At 35.5% G+C, this 19,981-nt stretch overlaps 2 protein-coding genes across 2 annotated transcripts in view; both read right to left on the bottom strand.

The window, feature by feature from the left end:
• Bin1 (histone deacetylase complex subunit SAP18) overlaps window positions 1-19,981 on the bottom strand; it is a 386,327-nt gene that overhangs the window by 224,674 nt on the left and 141,672 nt on the right. The window lies entirely within an intron of this gene.
• On the bottom strand, window positions 11,022-16,973 carry nAChRbeta1 (nicotinic acetylcholine receptor beta1). Its single transcript, XM_069126861.1, has 5 exons — window positions 16,565-16,973; window positions 16,326-16,462; window positions 15,898-16,052; window positions 14,765-15,809; window positions 11,022-14,644 (listed from the first exon to the last, which is right to left on the bottom strand). The coding sequence occupies exons 1-5, from the start codon at window positions 16,620-16,622 to the stop codon at window positions 14,480-14,482; spliced, it is 1,560 nt and encodes a 519-aa protein (XP_068982962.1). The 5' UTR covers window positions 16,623-16,973; the 3' UTR covers window positions 11,022-14,479.

The following is a 19,981-nucleotide window of genomic DNA, read 5'->3' as shown; positions in this document are numbered from 1 at the left end:
GCTCAAAAATGCAAAAAATAGAATTAAAAAAACAAAAATAAGCAAACGCAATCTTGTAGACTGTGTTAAATAAACAGAAACTGGAGAAATACTCGACAACTAACATAGACGAAGAAGCTTGTCAACGCAAGTAGAAGAAAAGAAACATCGGAATCTCGTTAACGGATAGTCTCGCAGGCGGGTTTTGTTAAACATATAATAAAACGAAAACAAGAAAAAAACGAAAAAAAACTATAGCACGTTTTGGCCATTGGCATTGACGCGACAACCAATCACGTTATCTTTTAAATACTATTATAATGGTTACAAAATAATAATTAAAAAAAAAAGTTGTTAACGATGTTAAAGGAACGATTTAAAATGAAAAAAAAAATAATAGTACGTAGAGGATATAAACTATAATCGATAATGCCTCGATTGGTGGAATAACCATTCTCGATCTTTAAATCAGCTAACTAATTAAACTTATGAATTAAATTTAAAGCACTTAATGGTTCGCGCCGGAAGGTTTTGTTAGAATACAGTACTAAGTAGGGAAGACAAAAAAAATATTAAAAAAAATACGGTTATCTCAAGTGAGTGTCATTAGGGAAGCAAAAGAATCGCGGAAAAGATATTAACGAAGATAGTTCGGCATGCTACAGTGTCGAGTCAAGTAAAAAATGAAACGAAATAAAAAAAAAAGAAAAAAGGAAACGTAATAACATTAATACGATGAATTATGCGTTTAAATGTCACGGTTTCAACGACTTCGTTTCGCGATGGAATCTTTTTTGAACGTGTTTCCTTTTTCCCAGCGACAGCTGCAAAACCAAGGATAGCCAATCGCGAAACGAAACGACTTTCCGTGGTGGTTAGTTCTTGGTTCTTTTCCGCAAACACGTTTGCTGTAGTTCAAGTTGGTGGAAAGAGTCGCATGGCGACGATTTATTGTTAAAGCGCGACCGATTTGAGCCCTTCGTTAGCCAATTTGAATTTTCAAACAACTTTCAAGAAATCCGTGCAATGAATGTAACATTATTGATTTTTGGATTATTTGGTTCGCAAGATGTAAGAGCTTCCAGAAGTAGATAACATTAAACTATGCTTCGAAATATGACAAGCTTATTCCTCTAGCTTCTGTTACGCCACTTAAAAGTATCATGAAGTACGCGAATATGCAATAAACAAAATCAGAGTTACCATACCATTGTTATCTAATTACAGCAGATAACGATGTCTATCGAAATCTTTATTAACAGGACAATTTCCATGGTGTAATGTGATTGAAGCTGCTATTGACAAACTGTGAAAGAAGGAAGAGCATTATACGTTCTACAATTATAATTATAATTCGTTTTACGAGAGTTAATATCGGTTTATGCGTGGATGTACATCGTTTATAGCCTACTGTAAAGTGTCCCATAAAAATCGGTTGCAAATGAAGCAATTAGGTGCACGATATGTGTTCGATAAATTAATGAAATTGGTCTGCGAACGGCTCAGATTCGTTGCATGTCGCGACGGCGGCGTTGAACGACGCTCCCATTTTAATTGTATTTAAACGCGTTAACGTTAAGCGAGCAAACACTGATTGTTAACGGAGAATTAACATCCAGCCTATTGATATTACTTATTATTGATTAGTTCTTACGCGAGCGTAAAAAAAATAATCATAGTAATAAAACTATTCGGGAATATAATCGTACAACGCACACGTCGAATTTTTCGCGTGCTACGAAATCTCAGTTGGATTATTCAACGGGTGACTTGTTGCAAGAGAAGGGAGAAAATAATGCATAGAATTGCAGTGAAAGAAGGAAACACAATGTAGCCCGTATTTAAAAGAAAAAGTTCCAACGTTCTAGAAAAGAGAAATAAAATAAAATAAAAAGTAAAGGCGATAAGCTGTTCGATAATTAAGAAATTATATACTCGTTCTGTGAAAAAATTTACTTGTTCTCACATATCGAAGTCAAGTTGGAATTCGAAACAAGTTGCTCACTGAACAAAAAAAAAATAATAATGATTTAAAGATATAAATGTTAAACAAGGAAGATAAAAGACGAGGATGAAGAATAACGAAGAAAAGTATAAACTAAATTCGTTGCTCACGAATGCTCATTTATTGTTTTTATCCAGTGCGGTTCCAGTGTTTACGAGATGTCGTAAGCCGGCCGCTTAGTGAGAATAATTAATGTTCGAGTGTACTACTTTCAACTATCACGCTCAACGTTCAAGCATTTAAGCTGTTCACGAGATTCAGGGTCTTAGAGATTAATTAGACAAAACGGTAGAAAAATTGTCGAGACGTTCGTAAAAACTGAAACAGAAGAAATGGAAATACTAATTTGTAAATTACAAGAAGAGGATGAAACAGTAGTAGAAATAAATAAACGCGTGGACACAGGGAAAAGGGAGTGTTCTCTTTCACATTTCGGGGATCTTTTCGTTTGATCGTTTTGTTTCGAGGGAAATAAACGTTACACGTTGTATTTACGTACTACGTAACATGTATCGATGAGAAAAGCATAGAGTATCAATATTAATCTATAATTGAACTAATCGAATCGACGAGCGGAGGAAATAAACGATAAACGATAAACTATAATAAACGATAGGAAAGAGAAAAATGATATTTAAATTCAAGCGGACTGTGACGACCCGTTCGTTCTTTTTCTCTTTTTGTATCAATCGTATCGATAATTACGCTAATACGATAGGGTGATTTTAATTGCACGTGCTGCAAAAATATTTCCACCTTCTTGAACTCTGTGAAAGAAAACAAGACGCGAGAGCTTCTTTTCGAAAGATAAGAATATATCACGCAGCAAACGTCGCACAACAGTGAGACGAAAGTACGCTTTCTTGTGAGTGATCGAACGATATCACGGCTATAAAACAGAGGCTCGTCGTGCTTTTTGAAAAGTCGCTTTCAAAGCGAAATAGAGTCCGATCTAAAGGCTCGATCATCGTTTGAATTTCTGACGAGCAGTTCTCCGTTCGAAGTAATATTTTCTTTTATCTTTGCCTAGCAGCTCGGTTACGGGTAACGGTTGCAAGTTTTGTTTGAGCGAAACTTCTGAATTAGAACAAAATTTTTCTTCCAGGTTATTCTCGATCCTCTTTACAAGGAAATTTCTCTTTGCCGAGTTTTTCGATAGAAATTATTCCTCAAAAGTTTTCTCGTAGAGCGAGACGTCAGCTTTTTCATGGAGCGATCGAATTTTTCTTTCAAGAAAAGTTAATAAGAATACCTTGAACGATTTACACGGAACAGAATATTTGGCATAGTTGTATTATATTTGAAACGTGATTTTTAAAACAGTGACGCCGTCGAACGTCTAAAAGTAGCAGCCTACCATCGGGACATAATAAGATTTTTGTTTAAAAACGAATCGAGGAGAAAAGATGGAAAAGTAAGCGGAAATAAGGGAGGGAAAGGGTTAAAAGAGGGAAACGGACGAAACGAAGAAGCGAAATTTACAGAGAAATAACGCAACTTGCGCCTTTGATAAAAAAAAAACAAGAATACATATATGTATTAAACTCAGCTTGTCACACGCGGGGTTATCATTATAAACTATTAATCTTATAATAATTAAAATTAATAATAACGGTAAAATCACGAAGGAGGAGAGAAACAATGATAATATTAATAATAACATTAGTGCTAATGATATTAATACTGATAACAATAATAATTATAATAAATAAATAATAGCGTAACGGTAACGTGTTAATTATTAATTCTCCGCCTGTGCGAAATGTTGAAAATTTTTCTTTCTACGACGTTATTAATCTATGACTAAGGCAACTTCTATGAAGAATCGTTTCCAATAACGAATAAAGAAAAAAAAGGGAAATATTATATGGTTAATAAGAAATTTAAAGAAAATAAAAAAATGCATTATAAAGGTTGGTACGCTATTAGGATCGTAGTAGCGCATATGTACAGGGTGATACGACTAAAATGCATTTGGACATCGATATGGCGTACGATTTTTCGAGTGTTCTATTCGAGTAAATGTGAATGATATTGTTAAAAAAGAAAGAAAGAAATATCTCGAAATAGGAACGAGATCGAGAATGTAGAATCAATTATGAAATGATTAAATTTAGAAAGGGGCTAATGTGTCGATGAAACTCTTAATCATACGCGATTTTGTACTGGCTATTCAAATAACAAATAACAAAGTATACGGATGATTAAATTTTAAATAAAATCCTGTGCAGTTTCGAGATGAAATTTTATTTTTCAATATAGTTCTATCGAATTATTCTGGATGATGTGAAATTTGAATTTCATGTAAAAGGAGTTGATTTGTAGATTAGTTTGAGATTAAAGAGGGCTCGTGAGAGCTCAGCCTCGTGAAAGCTTCCTGTAAGAGTCAAATACATTCCTCCGTCAACGTTGCCTTAACTCGAAAAGTATCCTCGAAAGATTAACTCATTGTATGAAAGAAACGCTCTCTGCTAAACAATGGTTCGATTACCTTACCTTACTGGAAACGTCAGACATCGAACGCAAGATCGTCGACAAGTAGCCCCTTTCGATCGTCCTACGACGTAGAGTCCATCATGGAAAATAAAAAAAGAGAAAAAAAAACAAACAAAGAAATAAAGGAAATAAAAATCGGAAGAAAGCAAGATTCATCGACCATGTCAGGTCTTCGAAACTTTCTCCTACACTTTGTAGTCTTTTACTCGATTCGTAATTCAATCCAAGCATTTTAAGGAACTTATTAAGGTAACCGGTTAGAAATAAAACAAATAAGATTGCTCACCGAGACACCGTGTCGTTTAAGTGTCACAAAGACAATCCCCTCGGAACTTAAAAGCGAACGACAAAAATTGTTGAGACGTTTGTTGAGAAAAACGAACATTTTTCTTCTCTCTCGATGTATGATATACTACCTCTATTAACACTATGCGAGATATCGATAACTGTTTCTAGGTGAAATTAAATCGATCTTAATCGTTGCGAACGGTATAATACCGATTTATATAGCCAAGATAAAAAGAGAAAAAAATAAAAAACGACTGTAGCCTGACGTAATTTTAACGTGTAAGGTCTATTATACTTATAGCACGTCAAAGTCTTCCGCAGTTAGTCTCCAAACAAGTAGTTACAAGACACACGGGAAAATGAAGACGCAAAAACACACCAGACGAATTTCTTTTCCATATTTTTTCCCCTCCTTTCTCTATTTTTTTTTTTTTTTTTTTTTGCTACTATTGACGTTCACCCGTCGTTCCTCGTCTTAAAAAGCTCTGGTGATATATGTATATTTGCTGAACGAACGCTTCTCTGATTAACTGTTCGAAGAAACGCAAATCCCCTTGAACGATTATACGGAGTCCAGGGTTTTATTGATCGGCTGATTGATATTTAATTAAGGGAACTTAGTAGGGAACGTTTCTCTCACGGAAAAGTAGCGATCGCGTCGCGTTCCTTGTCTTCAAGCACGAAACTGTGAAAGTACTGTGATCGATGGAGAATCAAAATTGTATTTGTCAAGTTTAAGAGATACTCGCGTTCGTCGTGTGATTCGTTTTTGTAGTGGATACTGAGAATAAGGAAAAATAAAAAGTTGAACACGAGAAAGAAACGTGAAAAGATGAAGAAGGCGAAGAATCAGACTTTATCGAGCCGTTAATGAGACACGAACGAAGCGCGAGAATTTTTCTTGTAACATAAATTCTGAAATGTGCTTTATTATTGTAGATCTCGAAACGCTGGAAGGTAGGTAGAAACGCTTAGAAATTACGAGCGCTCAAGCAAAGTTGGAGAAAACGTTACGGAATGTTTCAGCGAAGAGAAGTGTGTATATTACGCTTTGTAGTTAGTAAACAAATTTTTTCCGACGTTTATCGCGCGTTGCACGAAAACACTCGAAAGATCGACGACCCTTTGTCCCATTTTACTAGATCGCTCTTTATATGCATAAAGTATACAGCAGGTCAGTCGAAATGAAGTGTAAACGAAGAACAAGGTTGACGTAATTCGCATAGAAGACGTAATAATTATGAAAACGAGGAGAGAAAATGTATAGTATAGTCTGCGGTTTTCTCATTTCTAGGACGAACGTTGTATTCAACTTGGAACGTAATTAAGCAAAGTATTTATCGAAAGAAGTTTTTTTTGTTTCTAGGAAGAGAACGTTTCGTTACGTTGTATTAAAATACAAAAACTATTCTTTACAATTTACTGTAACTTACAAGCAACTTTTCATACATACTTGTACTTTCTTCTGTAAATATAAAGTCCCGTTATTTCTAAACTTGTGTACCATTGCAATTCTCTTTCTGATTCTATTTATTCTAACATAAAATCAATGCTTACGTTATTGGTCAAATCAAGTTGTTTACGCGACACCTGCTTTTTTTGACAAAAACGAGTTATATTAATTTAATGACAGTTTGATTTCTGTTACAAATATTCTGTAAGCTTAAGACAAACGCGTAATGAGCAATAAGCTGAGCAATAAATACAGTACGGATATAACTTGAAGAAAATACACAAAACAGATACTGTTTTCACTAAAGTTCTGATCAATCAATAGCAAAACGATCGGTACATTTCAAACTCGAAAATTATTTTATATTTGGAGCAAAACTTATACTATCAAACGAATAAATTTTTCTTGTCAAAACTTACTAAAAGCCACGCAGGTGGATGAAATCTGATAAAAAATCGGTTTTTCGCCCCACCTCGCCATTTCGGCTGAACTTCGTGTATACGTATGAATGTATATATATATATGTAACGCATATACGTACGTATATTCTCTTTAGATACGTATTATGAAGAGATTGAATTAAAACTACGGCGAAAGGTAGCATGTAAAGAATAAAATCGGAAAAAGGCGCGGAGGTAAAAGCTAGAAAAATTGAAATTGTTGCTCGCGAGTCAGTCCCCATTGTTACACTCATTGTCAGCGAAACGATAATCTGTGCCGATTTTTCACGGACCTTCCCACGCTCGACGTCGTTTGAGGAAGAAAACATTAAGGACGTTCATCGTCCCGCTGCTTTCTTCTCTACTTTCCGCTCGATTTCTTCTTCCTTCGATGATATGAACCGTGAACGAGGTCGAGACGTGATATTCTCAACGCGCATAAGATATCTGTTATTCCGCACGTATTTTAAACACGAAGAAACATCGAAGAATCGTCGCACAACCCGTGGCCATATCCTCTTGCTGAATGGAATCGATTAACTTCGTGCTTTACCACTTAACACTTATTCACACGTGAAATAGTAGACGATAAAAGTCTATACGTTTGACGTGAGCTTGAAGAATTTTTACTTTCAAAGATACGTAATTAGAAAACTGACTAAGAACTTACCATTAGACTTGAAATTCGTATAGAATTCATCACGTCCAAGACGAAGTAATTGTTAAAACATTTAAAAGGCGAAACAGTTTTCTTTCACGTTCAACTATTTTACATGGATTCGTAAAATGAATTAGCATAAATATTCGCGGTTTATATATAAGGCAACAAGTTAATCGATCTCCATCGAAGCAACGTGATCACAGAAGAGGTAAAAAGATCGACGACGATTATATTGCTGATGGGGTGTGAAATGCGTGGAGTGGCGGAGTTTCTTTTCTCACGATTCACTGCCGCGGACTTCCTTCATGGCAGTGTGTATTGTTCAGAATTAGGATAAACGATTAGCGCGGACACGCAATGTTCAAGTGCCAAACTTTTAGCTATCTTTAGCACGTAATTTATCGCGCCTGTCGAACCCAGCAGACGCTTAATTGGCGCGCGCGCGCAAGAGAGAGAGAGAGAGAGAGAGAGAGAGAGAGAGAGAGAAAGAATGTGTGTGTGTGCGTGTGCGTGTGTGCGTGTGTGCGTGTGTGCGTGTGTGCGTGTGTGCGTGTGCGTGTGTGCGTGTGTGCGTGTGTGCGAGAGAGAGAGAGAGAGAGAGAGAGAGAGAGAGAGAGAGAATTGAGAGTATTTCACGAAAGAGAGAAATTATTCGCATTGGCGACTGAAGTTGGAGGGATTTGTATAGAATAGATCGAGACTGTTTAAGAAATTCGTTGTAAAACGATTAAGGGATTTAGCGATGGAGTTTCGATATGACGCATCCTTTTATACGCGAGTTGTGTAATTATGGAATGCGCTACGAATGATTCGAAGAATTTTTGAGTAACTGATATTGAAATATACCTGTTATTTTTTTCTATTTTTGTAAAAGGGTAGAAATATTGAATTCATTCGTGATTTTTATTCGATTCAGTTCTGATAATAATGTCTATCGAAAGAAGAAATGTTATGGATACAAAGATATTATTGACGTTATTATCGAGTCGAAAAATTGTCGTGCTATTTCTTAATTTGAGGAAAGTTCAATGATTGCTCGAATATCCTTTCGAACAGTCTTAAAGTTACCATCGAATTTATGTATCTTCCTGAATTATTTCGTTGGAAATTTGACTTGCAAGATAAATGCTCAAAACGTTCACGAATATGTATCATTGTTAGGAAAAAATCAATAATCAACATATTTTTACTGCGTTCAAGAGTTCGACTAAAATTTTTGCAATCTGTTGTGATTTTCCGTGTGCGAGGAGTCGCCGAGCGGTATTCTCGATGTAACGGACGGAGAAAGAAGGAAATTAAAAATAATAATAATATATAAAAGAAAATAAATAAACTTAAAGAAAACGCGTCACAGCCAACTGAATTTAAAATGAATTTTTACAAAGGGACGTTTGTAGTACGGTCGTAAGAAGCAACGTGGACGACAAAGGGTTAAAAGTCAACTTTCGAATTAATTTTCAAATAGGTAACTCTCGTTCCCTTCATTTCGAAAAACAACAATAGGCGACTCAAAAAAATTCTCACACTCTCTCACTACGAAACGATTCACCGTTTGTAAAATCTCCTCTGTTTTCCTTCTTTAAGCGATCAGTAGTCGATGACCGAGTCGAAGGAACGGAAAGAAGAAATCACAAACAAAAAAAGCCACAAGCCGATAAGGTTCATGCTTGAAGACAAATACTAGGAAACGAAAGAAAAGAAGGAGGAAAAAAGCGAGAAAAAGGAAGATATAAAAAACAAGGATGAACAAGTTCTAAAGTCAAAAAAGAAAAAGGGAAAAATACAAAAAAAAAAAAAGGAAAGGAAGAATTAAACGTATACTATTAAAAAATATAATCTCTACGTACATTTAAAAGGATACTTGAATGCTAAACGCCAAATATTCGTAATACACACCGAAGGGAACTAAATAAAAGCTAAACTAAATCAATCAATAATCGAGTAACTGAATATTAAACGCTAGCCTGTAATCAATAGAGACTGTAGTAATATTACTTCGAACAGTAAATTATAGGGGTGATTCAAAAGATAGTTTATTAGAGGTTAGGCTCGAATTTTTATCGAGATTATTTTCTCTCCAAACTAACAGAAAAAAAGCTAAATATGCAATTATCTCAGAACAATCTATCGAACTTAACGAAGCCAAAAGCGAAACGAAAAGAAAACTATGATAAAGGACCGATGCTGGGGACGATTGATCTTAATTAGAATTTAAAATCGAACCGAATATAAGAAGAGAAACGATTCAAGCAAGACCGGTGTGTAAAAACCTTGCCGTTGACAAAACAGCGACACAGATCGCTGAGATATGAATGCACGAGATCTATTTCTTCTCTACCTACGCCCTTTTCTTCCCTGATAATATATTTTAACGAAGGATCGTCTCTTTATTGTCCACCGTTACACCAGTCGTCGAAGTCGTTACGAGGTTAATAAAAAAAAAAAAGAAAAAAGTTCGTACGAGTCTAACGAAGGATAACACAGAAATAATATTTCGAGCCTGTGAATGCGTGAGCGAGTGAGAAAGTTGGTGAGAAAGGGGGAGAGAAAGAGAAATAGAAAAAAACAGAGAATGTATGAGAGAGAGAGAGAGAGAGAATGAGAGAATATGCAAGGGTGAGAAAGAGGGGGGGAGGAGAGAGAGGGAGAGAGAGAGAAAGAGTAAACAAGAAATAAATGAGAAATAAAATTTGCGTTACCCGTGCAAATATATTATATAGGAGGAAAAAAGAAAACAAAATATTCAAAAAAGGGGAAAGAGAGAAAGAAAGAGAGAGAGAAAAGATGAAAACGATACTCCCTTTTCCGTAGACCCTGGTGGGATGATGCAATTGAACTAACTCACCCTCGATCTCACTTGACTTTTAATTATGCCTCGACAACAGCCTGGCCTGATAATAGTAAATTCACATTGAAGAATGTTAAGTAAGATAATAATAATATTAATAATAATATTAATAATAATAATAATGAATGATATTAATACTAATAATAATAAGAGTAAGAATAATAATAATAATAGTACTAATACTACTAATAATAAAAAAATTTGTTATATTTCTACGCTGGGCTCTTTTTCGAGGCAGAAACGTTGATCGATATGAAAATCCCTGTTAACTGGTGAACACATAATCGCCGCATTGTAATATTATTAACATTATTACGTTATTATGAAATTGTTGAAATAAATGAAATGAATATAGGCGTCTTTCATTTACTTCCTTCTTACATTCTCCATCGATCATTCTTATTTATATCACTATTAGGTGCAACGCATTTTGATTTAGAAAGAAGGTATTCTCGATTCATTTAATAATTTTTATTTTATTGTAAAAAGAACTACCTATGAACCTATCTCAATATTATGTCTAGTAATGAAAACCCAATGTTTCGAATCAACATATTCGCGATGTTTCTCATGCATAATAAAGTACAAAACTTTTCGGCTCAACAATGCGTTTCGTATTCTTACCTTTTTCTTTATATATTTATACGTAATACATAAAGATAGACTAATGTACATTCGCTAGTACGATCATCTTCTTCTCTAGTAGACAAGAGATTTAACTGTGTTTCGTCACTTAAATTTTAACGATTTCCCATCTTCGGACGCTCGTCTTCAAACTCCTTGTATCGAAAACTATTTCATAAAGATTCTCTTTGCTACTTTCACGATGATTGTACGTTAACTCGTGATCATTTTCTTCTTTTTTTGAAATTTTTGAAATACTTTCAACGTTCGTGTTTCTCAAGCGGTTTGGCAATGTTTAATATTACAATCTAAAAATTCCATAAGAACGTTTTAGAATCTAAAAATCGTTAATAACGTTTAATTAATTTATTCCTTAATTCGAGATAGTGCTTCTGTGATTTTATGATAATTTAAGATACATATTATCTAAAAAGGAGAAACAAGTTTCGTTCAAATATCAGTTGACATCGGTTAAATATCGAATGACAGAAATATCAGTTATGTTTGAAATTAATGATGCAACATTGGTCAAGTTTGCGTGTATTTGAAATGGAAGGAAATGAATGAAAAATTTGTTCAGGTGTTTATTAATTAGCTCTAATTACGTTTCTTTTTGTGCGATAAATTCCAATACGTTCATTTGATTGTTGTAACGCTGATAAAATAATTCGACTTATTCAATTTTAACGATAACTAGATGTACAGTTCAGGTGGAACAAGTTTCGAATTGTTGCACGTGAGAACCAATGAGAGAATCCACAATTTATAGTTTTTTATGGTGTTATTTGTCATTAAAAAAATTCTCTTCGTTTAATTTCGATTTATTAAACGAATATTTATTTCGATTAAAATCGTCTTGATCTAACGAGAATTCGCTATATTAATATACATTAACAAAAGTTACGTATTTCAATAGTATCGCAAGATAAAAAAGTTTAAAAACATTAAATCCAAGATACAAACGTACAAATAATAACATTATGTTAGCGCAATAAATTTTAAAATATTCCTACATGCATAAAATGACATTAACCCCAGAATATCCGACACCACTAGATACATTTCTTCTTATTTTAATGATCGCATTTATTTTTACTTGTAATAATTATATACGTGTATATCCACAATAGTCAGTAAATTATCAAAACTTAACGGATTATCATCGAGTGGTTATAACCTGGAAAATGTTAAAAAATGAAAAGCTATGAAAAAAAGACGCAAAAATCAGTTGCATTAATATTCTAGGGTTAATCGAAGATGCCAGTTGTAAAGTTTTCTAAATTCGATTTTTATTTAAACTTTGATTTGCAATTGGAATAGGCAAGAAGTTATTCACAAGCAAAATACAAGAATTATCAAATACAGTCATCCATAACCCGATGACTATTTAAAACTGGCATCTTCAATTTCACGTGGTTCGTAAAATTTTCATTAAAATCGTCTCATTGTGATTCTCATTACACAATCACCCTTCGCATTCTCGAGTGAACAACGCTATAAAATATATGGAAGTAAAATGTATAGAAATCAATAAGCATCATCTAATTACTTCATTCTTGGGAGGACTAAATTCTAGTTATTGTATCTCGTTCAAGGAAGACACGTGTCACCCTATCAACTCGTTACTCTAATCGGGAATAGGTACTCATACACATCAGGTTTCCATACAAGCATCGAGGACAACGAATCACAAACGTTCAACAATGAATTTTGTTAAAACGCGGACAATATTCTTTTCACGTTTGACCTGAACCTCAAAATCCTTTGCCATCGATCGTCCTTCCTTCACACAGAGTATACCCTCGCTGTAGATATTAAAATTTTATAAAAGTCCAGGTCATTCAATCCTCGTGAAAGGAGGTTGGAAACTGATATACGCCTTTCTCCTTTCACCGTTACGTATAAAATTATCAAAAGGACATGCAATTACCTTGAAGTGTTTTTCCATCGATCGATCGATGTAAATGATAACTTCGATTTGGAAAGAAATCGGCTTTGATCGTGCGTGGCTTAATAAGACGAAATGCGTGTTTCGTTACGCTGAATAATGGAGATTAGTGAAATAAAAATCGAAAATCGTATACGTATTATATACAGTAACATCATATATAACAATTGGGATGATTCGCGAGGCACAACTGTAGGCGATACATATGAGAAAATCAACGATCGTTAAATCGACAACCATAAACACTCTTTGTGTATGAGACAAACTTTCTATTAGAGAAAACATGACCGTTTTAACAGTTTTCTGTACAATATACATGTAGCGTGGGTATCATATCTTCGTATATGACGTACGATATAATTTCTTACTTTTCTTCCCTTTTTAATAACGATTAAATACGCAAGGCCGAGACATTGTGCTTTTAATGTGCGCTTCCGCGGTGACGTCAGAGAATCTGATTAGCCAATTTCTCCTTCCTTGTCGTTGTTTTCTTTTTTTCTCTTTTTTTTACGAACTGTTGAAATTTCTATCGAAGAATACAACTTTGTGATTCCATTGAAAAATTTGCAAAGAACTGGAGCGTGTATCAATGTGGAAGTTATGTATAATTATGTATTATTTAATTAACTGACGGACTAATTGCAAAATTCTGTTTCTGAATTTCAACGATATTCAAATAAAATTTGGACTAATAATTAATATGAATTAAATGAGAATACAGCGGACGACTTTTTTTCCCAAATATAAAGTAGAAAAATCAAATGTATCTGTCGATTGGTAAACGTTGTCACGGCCCTTCGATGTTCTGCGTCGCGATGAATCATCAAACACGAGTCCTGTTAGATTATAATAATGGTAACGGTAATTCGCACGATTAATATCAAAATTATTTGATATCTACGCTCTATGCTTATTCTTAATCCAGACTAACCAATTACTCATCTAGGATGCACGGTCAATGGGATATTAATTTTAATATTAGATTCGCAATTTACATTTATTCCGCACTCGTTTCAGCATACTCATGACCAAGATTTTCAAGGAAGACAATTATAATTGTGGATGCAATAATGATTAATATGAGGAATGAACGAAATGTTTCGAACTAATGTGTGTCGTATAAAATATAAATTTCAAGTGAAGAATAATATAAGACTTGAAGAAAATCAGAATTCAACGCGTGGAGTAAACAAATTGAAACAAAATCTGGTATATGATGTATTATGAATGAAATATATGTATATAGTTGTATGACGAGTGCAGTTGAGCTTCGTTCCTTGATAGTTTCACGAGTGTAATATTTGAAACCTCGATAGTCGTTCCTCGATATAAAATGAAGAAAGGATTGATCGTTATAAAAGATCCATGAGAGCGTCGTTCCTGTTTCCACTTTCATAATATTAACATCGATTCGTGATCTTTTCATGAAGTACCTTTGTTCTTCTATAAAATAAATAGAAATCAACGATATTATACTTTGGCAAACGAGGAAATAACTTTATCAGCAACTTTTATGTTGCTACGTGAAAACGATCCAAGCAACGTTTTTAAAATTTCCTATATCTATTTTTCGCCCACGCTTCGAGATTAATCTTTTCCGTTTAGTTCTCGATTCGATCTACGATACTCGTAAGTATACAAAAGAGAGAATCGAACATGACGAAAGAAGGAAGTAAAATGAAAATTATTGCGATAATGGCACGCCATTCCTTCTTTAATCGACTAGATTTCGTGAAATTACTTTCCACGATAGATCTCTATGATACGATCCTGATCCACGTACTCAAAAATGTGAGGTGCGTCCATCAAGATCCCAATGGTACCCGCAGTCGTCACAACGAAGAAAATGTAAAGCTGCAGTCGATCGATTACCATCGCCACGTACTTCCAATCTTCTCGCGTCTGAAACACGTGCACATATTAATAACAAATTCTCGTGCTTTTTACGCTCCACTGTTCGGCTACATTCGCCCATAAGTAACAACTAAAAAATTGTAACGTAACGATCGAGCGATTCCTCACCTGTATGTACAAATCTTCGTTCCTTAAATGTTCAGCGATAAATTCGACAGCCTCCGTTGCCTTGCTGGCTTCCGGACTGAGCAACACAGAGTCTGAACTTTCGGATCCTCTTCTATCTGCCAAACCCTCACCACCAGCGGCACTAGAACTGCTAGTCGTATGGTGAACCTTCCTATTGATCTTACAGTTCGGATGATGAAGATCGGATAGTTCCATCACTTCCATCTTCGATTTGGTCAACGAGGCTGGCAAATGTTTCGGCAACTCTGTCGGGCTTCCTGAATAGGTAGAAGTTGGTAATGTCACGTTCGGAATCTCCATCATCCACCTTAGACGAGTTTTCTTCGGTCTCCTCATCATTAATATCGTTGGCAAATACTTTAAGAATATTTTTCTGATTAGCTGTGGCATTCTGTGCGTCCGCGGTCCACGGAAGTTCCAGTTGATGATGATTACGGTGACGAGAATACTGACCGTGTTCATGATGAAGGTAAACAAAAGATACTTAGCGATCAGTGGAAGCACCAGAGACGTCGGAGGCAGAATCTTGCTGACTAATAATAGAAAAACGACCAACGAGAGCAAAATACTGATCCCTAGCGTCACTTTCTCACCAGCCTCTGCTGGGAGGTAGAATACCAGCACGCAGAGAAACGAGATAAGGACCGTTGGAAGAATCAAGTTCACCGTGTAAAATAAAGTTTTGCGTCTGATGATGATATAGAAAGTGATGTCTGTCTCCGTTGGAAAATCGCCCTTGTAAGTGTTTAGGTAAGCTGGAACGTTGATGATATCCCAGGTACCGCTCTTCCAGTAGTCGGACAAGTCGACGAAATTTTTATTGTTGTACAAGGCTAGAGAGACTTGGTCGCCGTTGAAAGTCCACGATCCAAATTTCATGATGCATGTTTGCTGATCGAAAGGAAAATAAGTTACATCGATAGTGCAGGAACTCTGGTAGATCGCTGGTGGAACCCAGAGTACGTCACCATTTGGATAGATCAGAACGTTGCTTTTGTAGCGCACCTCGTAGTTGCCATCAGCGCTGGAAATTGGAAAAATTGATGGTTCTTTGGAATTGGTACTGTAGCGATATATAAATACAAAAGTACAAAATTTCAAAGGTTACGTACTTATTAAACAGTACAATATCCGGTTTCCATACTTTGTCAGGTGGTAACCTGAGAACTCCAATTCCACCGTAGTCTGCTTCGTCCCATTGTAATTGATAATCCGTCCAAATAAATCTCAACCATACGTTCGATTTCATAATTTGGTTTTTCTCGTTCTAAAAAATGACTCACATTCGTGTTTCTATTTTAGAACTGATATTAATCCATTTCTATATAATGAATAATTCTATAAACTAATTAAAACCCATAGATAATATTTACATGACTCGTGGCGTACATTATGTTATAAGTAATGATATTGGTGTTCACAAAAAAGTACTGAGAAGTTTTACAGAATAGTTTAAATTGACACTCATACTGCCTGTCACAAGCACCTTCACTTACAGGAAATTTTATCTTTAAAATATTCGAGTATCAAAGATTCTCACCACGTTGATCAGTTGCACGAAAGCAAGGCCGAAATTCACGTGCACCTTCTCCGTCATGTTTTGCACGGGTCTGATGAGTTTGTTGTACCCTCTGAACAGATCTCGCACCAATCTCTCCTCATCTTCGGAGCAGAGACCTGAAGAACAATTTGATGATCAACACCCCAAATTCGATATTCAAGAAACAACTCAAAAAGAGCAATAAAACTGATCACGTTGCCGAACTTATGACCGCTTACCAACGCAGAAAACAACAGAGATGAGGAGAAAACGCGCGAGCCGCAAACAAAAATACATTTTTGGACAAGTTTCAGATGTTCCACCCGTAGACACCCGTAGACACTCCACAGCCACCGCCACAGATCAATATGTGTACGCAGACGCTGGCCAATAAGTGCATTTCCTCTCTTGCCTTCCGATCCACTGCCGCCTACCCTCTTTCATGCTTGCGAAATTAATCAAGAACCCTTTCACACCGCTGGTTTCCACGACCGAACTAGGTTTCTTCTCTTTCAATTCGATTTTTCCTCCACACCATCGACGAAAAAGTGGCGTCACACCGGAGTAAGTGGATGTTTGGACTTGGAACGTGCGACTGGGGTGCGACACGCTCAGAGTTTAGGGGTTGATGGGCAGGGTTGTTCACAAGCGATACGCTTCACAGATGCGCAGTCTAGATGCTCGCTGCACGGAGTCGGCTCTACTTTATCGAGGGATTCTGGACAAGTTGGGGCATTGGCATGAGGGTGGTTATCGGGGGTGGAATATTCGCGAGATTAAAGGATCTTTTGCTATTTCAATTTTTCCTTTTTTAATCGCTTTGAACTTTGATTCGGCTCAAAATTGACTTCCCAAAGACGCAAAGGCTGATCATTTTTCGACCCTGAAGGGTTTCGAGATAACGAGAAAGATGATCGCAAACAATTTTCCGTGATTTAATGCTAAATTAAAAAATGTACCTGTTTTGGTTCGTGCTAGGTTTATTTTATCGGACTCGCATCGATTATAGATGAAAATTATACATTGGAAACTTTTAACAAGTACCGGTTGCTTAGTTGCATTTCCAGTATGTACAACAAACCAATGCACACAAAGTTACTGGAATTTTTAATAAGATACAATATACTTATATATTTATTAATTTAAAAATGCAGATGCTACACAAGCGTTGTTTTCAATTCGATCGTACTCTGAAGTTTGATTCGTAATTGGTTACTGTACAATATACTTAATTCAAGTCTACTTTCTTCGAAGTTGAAAATGATTATCGACGCATAGAAGTGCAGAATAAGCAGCTGTGCGGTACTGCACTCTGTGTTCGCGTTGCGAACAATTTTGCAACAAATACATCCATTAAATTTCAAATTAGTAAATTCAATTAGATCATCCGAGTCAGATGTAGAATCTCGACGATCTATATTCTCGATTATATTTTTAGAGATCTATAGTAATGAAACAAAAAATAGTCAATTGTCGGTTTGAATAGCTCTTCATCCGAAAGAGACTATTATTCATAACTTATTTGCGCCACATTGTACCCTTTTGGATTGTACATACAACCTCTCAAACTAATTACCGTGAAATTTCCTGCATTCCGCGTTTAATGCGAACCTAAAATTGGCAGGATTGCCAAGTTGCGTGGTAGAAACTCTGTCGGAGATACAATCATAGGTTATTTGAAAATAACCGATCTTCTGCTAACAGACAGAGATCAGTTCCCGAACGAGAGGAGCAAATTTGCGCAACCAGCAAGGCTGTCTTTTTTGATAAAGGATAAGATAAAGGAGAACTTGCTTGAAAAGGATTATTTAAGGATTAATCCTTAAATAATAAGATTATTTAATTAAAATGTAAGGATTATAAATATTAATAGTTAATATTATAATATTAAATGATATAGTTAATATTATAATATTAAATGAAATAGTTAATATTATAATATTAAATGAAATAGTTAATATTATAATATTAAATGAAATAGTTAATATCAAATGTATTAATAATTAATTAATACTTATTGTCTGATTTTTTGTACAAAACCATTAGGTAAATGAATTGTAGGCTTGTATTTTGCATTTTACAAATAAAGGAATATTACGAAGAATGATGTTTATCTCTTCATATTTTCATCGTCGCTATTAACAAGAAACTAAAGCTTTGCGAATAATTATAAATTCTGGTGAGGAGTGTAGCTCATTATTTATTCGAAAATAATTGTTCCCGACGGTTTTGATGACAGCTATGGGAATAATTATTTCAAACATCACGATGGAATGTAGATAATAGAATTATCGTTTAGAAACTGTTGAATTCGCGAACATTCGCAACCTAGTTAACTATGAAACATGCCCATAACTATCTAATAGTTTTTAGGGTACAGTATGTGTTGTCAATGATTTCTCTTTCTTTCATTCTCTCTCTCTCTATCTATCTATATCTGTCTCTGTCTATATCTATATCTATCTATATCTCTCTTAAAACAAATTATATTGTATCAGTTGTACTTGAAAGAGTTAAAATAGACTTTTAATTTAGTAATTGTAGGAATTTCTGGCTGACCCAGTTAGCAAGGAAATAACAAACAGCGTCGAATGGGTCTCATACGTTTCTTAAGCCAGAACACAAACGGCGTTCATCAACAAAATCGAGCGATGTAACCAAGATACATCCCAATCGATCTCGAAAATGATTCGAAGCTCGATTCGTGATTTTATCACTAAGCGCATCCTATTCCTCTACAAGGTTTTGCAACTTATAGAAACTATACCTGCCCAATCCGATAACCGCACGCCGTATGCGTATTCAAACGTAAAAAAATGCGCAGTGGAAAGTTCTGGCCAAGCAATAACCGCGCAATTCGTAAAATGTTCGAGACACGGGCCGATTCTAGAAAATCGGCAATCTGCTGCGGTCGACCGTGGTATACCATAACGTTTTACGTTTGTGTACCAGATCCCGTTGGCATGGTGTGGTGAATTCGGCCGGAGTTATTGTTATGTCAAACGATGCGAGTGCACCGCGTATTGTTACGACCGATCCGTTTGCTGCTGTAAAAGAGTACAGAAGAGAAAGCTGAAAAAAGAGAGAATATATATAATATAAAAAAAGGAAAGGTACGTTTTTTTCGTTTTTAGCTTTATATACATTGTAAAGAGAGAAAAGGAATGTATCTATGCACGGGTGCATATACAGAGTTCTCGTGTGTGCCACAGACGAATTATTAAAAAAGCCTTTGTCGCGGCCCTTTCGCCCCGTTTTTATATTTAAACATCCAGCCAGCGTGTTCGACTCAGATCGACCGAGCCGAGAAGCTACAGCCAGCAGCTTTTTCACCTGCGATTCGTGGCTAACGATATTTTTTTCATCGAAATACGTATATCTATACACTATATACGTTACGTAGGCACGATACGTAACGCGGCTGTGAGCTTGCTTTCAAGACAAAAAATTGCTATTTCAAACACTTTCTATGCTGGTCATCAACTGCATATTACTGTAGAACAAAAACTAGGATGGAACGGATGTTACTATAAAATCTTTTTATCGTTGTGCTTGGTACTCAGACAGAATAAGGCCGCGTTTTTGAAAAACTAGCATTGATTAAAACATTCGATTCAACGCCGAGTTACACAGAAATGGACTCTGTTCTAGTTCTT

Source organism: Bombus flavifrons, chromosome 14 (assembly GCF_040668555.2).
Source record: "Bombus flavifrons isolate JBK064 chromosome 14, iyBomFlav1_principal, whole genome shotgun sequence".
Classification (NCBI taxonomy): Eukaryota; Metazoa; Arthropoda; class Insecta; order Hymenoptera; family Apidae; genus Bombus; species Bombus flavifrons.
This window is presented reverse-complemented; position numbering and strand designations above follow the sequence as displayed.

Coding starts and splice junctions, on each gene's coding strand:
- nAChRbeta1 (XM_069126861.1), bottom strand. CDS start 16,622: ATGTATTTTTGTTTGCGGCTCGCGCGTTTTCTCCTCATCTCTGTTGTT. Junction 16,463..16,564: donor CTCTGTTGTTTTCTGCGTTG/GTAAGCGGTCAT, acceptor ATTGTTCTTCAG/GTCTCTGCTCCGAAGATGAG. Junction 15,810..15,897: donor GATATTGTACTGTTTAATAA/GTACGTAACCTT, acceptor TCCAATTTCCAG/CGCTGATGGCAACTACGAGG.